Raw genomic sequence first — 5,368 nt, 5'->3', positions numbered from 1 at the left:
AACACCAAGATCAGTCACCAACTTAAGCTGTAGCTGGGCCCACATGGATCATGGCTACAGCAGCTTCTACATGACTAGATGGTTGAGCCCTGTGGATCAAATTCTGAAGAACCCATTCCTTTGTGACTCTTCTTGAGTGGAGTGTCCTGGGTTGTTTCTGAAAGCAAATTTTTTCAAAAGAGCCTATTCTTACCCTTTTACACCCTTGAGCCTGGGAGATGTAGGATACTATTGATGCCTGAGAGGTCCTCAAAGTATCTTCCCTGTTGTTCTAGGCAAAATACTTGACTTCTTCTTAATGTTAATCATTTTAGCAAACACATTCTCAAAGCTCCATCTCTTTTTTTTTTCACTTTTTTAAATCAAGCAATGCAATAATATATTTTTTTTCATTACCATCTCTTTAATCTCATGATTAAAGCCACTTGGCTACACAGTATTTTATTTTTTAGGAGTAATTACATATATGCTGAGAAAGTTAGATTTGAATTTAAATTCCTTAATGACCTGTCCCAGAATTACTAACAATGGGATTTAAATTTTGATTTATGAAAATAGAATTTAAGCCATCTCCCTCAAAAGGGACAGGGCAGCTTAGTGGCAGTATGTGGCAGCTCTGTTGTCTCAAGAGGGTACTGGCTCCTCAGTAGGTATCCCTGGGCAGTCAGTGTGTATGGCACCAAGGCAGATGCAGAGCAGTCTGGCTCCTTCAGAAGTCAGGCAGGCCAGGTAGTGGGAAGAGAGAAGCGAAGCTCTCTACTTCCTCCCGGAGAGCCCACACAGCCTTCTGATGCTTCTCATCCCCTGCCAGCTTCTCCTTGAACTCCTTCAGTGTGGCCCTTGAGCCCACGTCGTTCTGAATCTGTAGAGTCAGCTCTATACCTTTGTGGATAAAGTATGCTACTTTTTGGAAGTCTTTTTCCAAAAGTCCCCAGGTTGTTAGTGCTGGGGTCCCCAGTCGCAGTCCACTGGGCCTCAGTGCGCTTCTGTCACCTGGGCAAGTATTCTTATTGCAGGCAATAGAACAGGCTTCTAGCACCTTCTCAGCCCTTCCGCCATCTGTGCCCTTGGAACGGAGATCCATGAGGATCAAATGGGTGTCAGAGCCACCTGTGACAATTTCATAACCCAGCTCTATAAGGGCCTCAGCCAGAGCTCTGCAGTTGGCCACCACCTGGAGCTGATAGATTTTGAATTCTGTAGTCATGGCTTGCTTCAAGGCCACAGCAATTCCAGCAATGGCATGGTTGTGGGGACCTCCCTGGAGGCCTGGAAACACAGCAGAATTGATGAGCGACTCCAGGTTGTACAGAATCTCCTTGCCAGTCTTGGGATCCATGCTGCGCACTCCTTTTCTGTAGAAGATCATGCCAGCATGGCAGCCTCTCAGGGTCTTGTGGGTTGTGGTGGTCATGACATGGCAGTGCTCAAAAGGGGAAGGCACCACGCCAGCTGCCACCAGCCCACTGATGTGTGCCATGTCTGCCATGAGATATGCTCCATTCTCATCTGCAATCTTCCGCAAACGTGCATAGTCCAGGTTTCAAGAGTAGCAGCTGGTTCCAGCAATGATCAGCTTTGGGTGGAAGAGGCGGGCATTCTCCTCCAGCTGGTCGTAGTTGATGTAGCCAGTGTCTGGATATACCTTATAGGGCATAGATTCAAAGAAGATGGATGTAGCAGAGATTTTCTTCTTGTCTGTCATGAACCCATGGGTCAGATGGCCCCCATCAGGCAGGTCCAGGCCCATGATGCGCCCATGGGGCTCCACCAGGGCAGTGTACACCGCGAAGTTTGCAGGGGAGCCTGAGTACGGCTGGACATTGACCCCCCAGCATTGTGGGTCTAGATGATAAGCCTGCAGCGCTCGCTTCTGACATAGTATCTCCAGTTCATCGATAAATTCATTTCCGCCATAATATCTCTGGCCTGGATACCCTTCAGAGTATTTGTTATTTAAGCAGGATCCAAGGGCTTCCAGAACTGCCTGGCTGGCAAAATTCTCTGAGGCAATCAGCTCCAGTCCCACTCACTGCTGGCTACTCTCCTTCTTAATGATGTTGTACACTTCAATGTCACTGTCCTTGAGGGGCTGTGCCAGCATAGTTTCATGGGAGGTCCACAAGGCAGCATCCTTGTGAGTTCCGTTGACTGGAGTCATTATCACACTAGTTCAAAGCTGCCCCAAAGTGCCCAAGACTGAGGGGCTGCGACCGGCCGCTGCCTCTCTTCAGTCTCTCAGCCCTCAGTGACCGTCCACCAGTCATTCCGACAGCCCAGAAGGACGGCAAGCGTGGCAGCCTGCAATAATATATTATTAACAGTACAGTAATACAAGCAGTTACTCCACCACTGAACATAAAGATGACAGTGTACTTCCAGGAAAGTATCTTAAAACTATTTCTACTCAAAATTTACACATTTAGGATTCTATCAAAACAAAACAAACAACAACTCATAGTTCCATCTTTATAGGCACTTCCTTCTTATTGAAACTACATACTTTTTACACTTTTTCCAAGATTTGATCTTAAGTTTTACTATAGACCTAGATAATAGCCACCAGAAATACTAACCCACAGCCTCAACACTGGACTGCACTGAAATTTCTTCTGCCAGATTAATTAATCCATTGCTTTTAATCTCTGTGCCCCACAAAGTCTCATGACATGAACAAAATGCAGACAAATTTTCTACCAGTAAGGGCCAGCCTGATAGCTCAGCAGATTAAGGCACCTGCTTAGACAGAGCACACTGACTGGGGTTTGATCCCCAGTGTGCCGTGCCAACCCCACCCTTGGGGCACGCTGAAATGGCAGCTGAGACCAGGCATGGTGGAATGTGCCTATAATCTCAGTGCTTGGGAGGCTGAAAACAGGAGAATCACTACAAGTCCAATCTATGTAGTGAGACCCTGTAGACCCTATCCTAAATAGATAAAAATAAAATAAAATAAATTTTTTTTAAAAAAAATTTCTAGGGGCTGGGGAGATGGCTCAGTGGAATAAGCGCTTGCCTGGCAAGTGCAAGGGCCTGAGTTCAATCCCTGGTTCTGAAAAAAAAAAATTTCTACCAGTACATAATACATGTGTGGTCTTGAGTCCAACTGCCAGTGAAGCCCTTGTTCCCAACTGAAGCCTTCTGAAAATGGTCTTTACTGTCTGCATTTCCTTGAGCATTCTGTCTTCTGAACTCTGAGCATAGCCATCAGGCCTAGTTTACAGCATGGTAGGGCTTTTCTAGCTGATACTGCCAACCTTTTCCAAACTCTTCCTGCAAACCAGTTCCAAAGTCTTCTAAACCACATGGGCATGTATGATGACAGTAACAACCCCACTCCACTGGTACCAAAACTTATCTTGGTCACTCCCTCCCTTTTAGGACACAATACCCAATATCCACAATCTAAAGATAAGGAGATTATTTCAGTCTACAGTCAGCTCATTCCAAAGATGAAATGGTATGAAAAAATGGTCTGGAGGAATAAAGCTGCTCATGGAATGACATCCAGGAAAGAAAGAGAGCAGACAGCAGCTGGGGAAGGAGATATCCCCTTCCACGGTCCAACTCCAGTAACCTGCTGCCCCAAACCAGGCCCTACTTACTAATATATTTAGCTGTGACATCCCTGTCCCAGTCCACCACAATCCAGGGCCTCTTCTGGCCTCCTTGTTCATTTTGTGTTTTTTTCCCCTAACTTTATTGAGAAACAAATAGCAATGAGACAGTTTCAAACCAAATTGGTAGGACAGATTCAATAATTAACACATTGCATACTCTCTTCCTAGTGGTTAATTGCTGTACAAGATATGGACATGATATCCTATTTACAAACACTATTAGAACAAATCCCTCTATTCATTAAGAGTCATTCTGCCAATGTGATACTTACTTTCTGTCTGATGTCATTTCTGAGTAGCAAGCAGCACACGCAAGTCCATGCAGACAAGAAGCTTCCTTCTGCTCACCCACCAGCAGCCTTTCTCTGAAGCATCTTAACCTAGACTAGCTCATTCCACATCAGATCTCCCTACTGCCTTGGCCACCGCTCGCTGAGCCAGAAGATCAGCATCTCACCCAGAGACAGCTATCACTGGTTGGCTGGCCATTGCCCTCTAGGAAGGGGTTTAAAACAAAAGTCCATCTTGGAGGTACCATGTCATCTCAGTGTTGATCACTAGCACCCCTAGAGTTCCTCTCTCAAGAAGGCTGAATATAGAATACAGAGAAAAGAAAACAGAGAGGCAGTGAAAGCAGGAAAACCACACTGAGGGAAGCAGCAAGCTGAAGCTATGACTAAATCAAACTTTCAAGGTAGAGCATGAAGTGAATCAGCAGCATCACACCAGAGATAATAAGACAGAAATAGTCGAGACACTGTCACATGGATGCTGACTGAGGGAGCTGATGATGACTGGGACCATGACACATCCTAAACTGTGGTTTAGTTCTCAATTATTTTTGGTTTCAATAAGTTTGAACATCAATGAGAAGAAAGGTTTATACTAATATTGTTTAGACAAGGTATAATGTCTATATCTTGTCCTCTGAATCACTACTACAAAGACAACAATAGCAAAAGTATTAATTATTATAACTATCCTACTAATCTGTTCTGAAACTGTTTCATTGGTACTTTATCTTCTTTTCTCATTAAAATAGATTAAAAAAATAAGTTTGAGCAGTCATTAAGACAACTTTCTATCTTTCCGACTTCCTAAGTATGAACATTTAAAATAAACCCTAAGCAATTTCAAGCAAGACCCTTTTCCTGGCAATCTGAGCAATTTGAACCAGTGTAACAGAACATGTCCTCTCCACCCTGGTAGGAGCTGTTCCACAAGTGCTTTCCACCGTACAGGCCATGCATTGGCAGAAAAGTGAAAATGAACATGTGCTCTCCTCTCAGAAATGCCAAGATCTTCATGAAAGAGAACACAGGCAGCCTTCAGGGGAGATGGTGAGCCATGAGGCGGCTTCTAAAGGGCAACCCACACATGCTATTGCTGCTGATACTCACAAGGGGTTTGTATTAGTCTGGTTTTTGTTGCTGTTATGAAATACCTGAAGCTGGTACTTATTTAAAAAGGTATTTATTCATTTAGCTTACATGGGAAAAAAAAAAGAAAGAAACAGTACATATAATATAATACCTAAAATAAGATGGCAGGAGCATATACAAAACAGGAAGCCAGATCTGAGCAGCAAATTTGATGATAGAAATAAGTAATATAACAACCATTGTTAATCTTCTATTCTTGTTCTGAAATCCTGTACCATTTTTATTGTTTCATGTTGCTTTTTGTCTTTGTTCTTATTTGTTTTTGTTTTTTCTCTTTAAAATATTTTTTTAAAAAAGGAAAACAGA

General features: G+C 43.6%; 1 protein-coding gene across 1 annotated transcript; it reads right to left on the bottom strand.

Moving 5' to 3' along the window:
- Positions 1 to 477: 477 nt before the first annotated feature.
- Positions 478 to 2,209, bottom strand: LOC101562523 (serine hydroxymethyltransferase, cytosolic-like). The gene is given in 1 exon segment (XM_012516923.2): positions 478 to 2,209. A coding segment is annotated over 1 exon segment (1,452 nt). The 5' UTR covers positions 2,162 to 2,209; the 3' UTR covers positions 478 to 709.
- Positions 2,210 to 5,368: the final 3,159 nt, after the last annotated feature.

This window comes from Octodon degus, unplaced genomic scaffold (assembly GCF_000260255.1).
Source record: "Octodon degus isolate 3935 unplaced genomic scaffold, OctDeg1.0 scaffold00134, whole genome shotgun sequence".
Taxonomy (NCBI): Eukaryota; Metazoa; Chordata; class Mammalia; order Rodentia; family Octodontidae; genus Octodon; species Octodon degus.
This window is presented reverse-complemented; position numbering and strand designations above follow the sequence as displayed.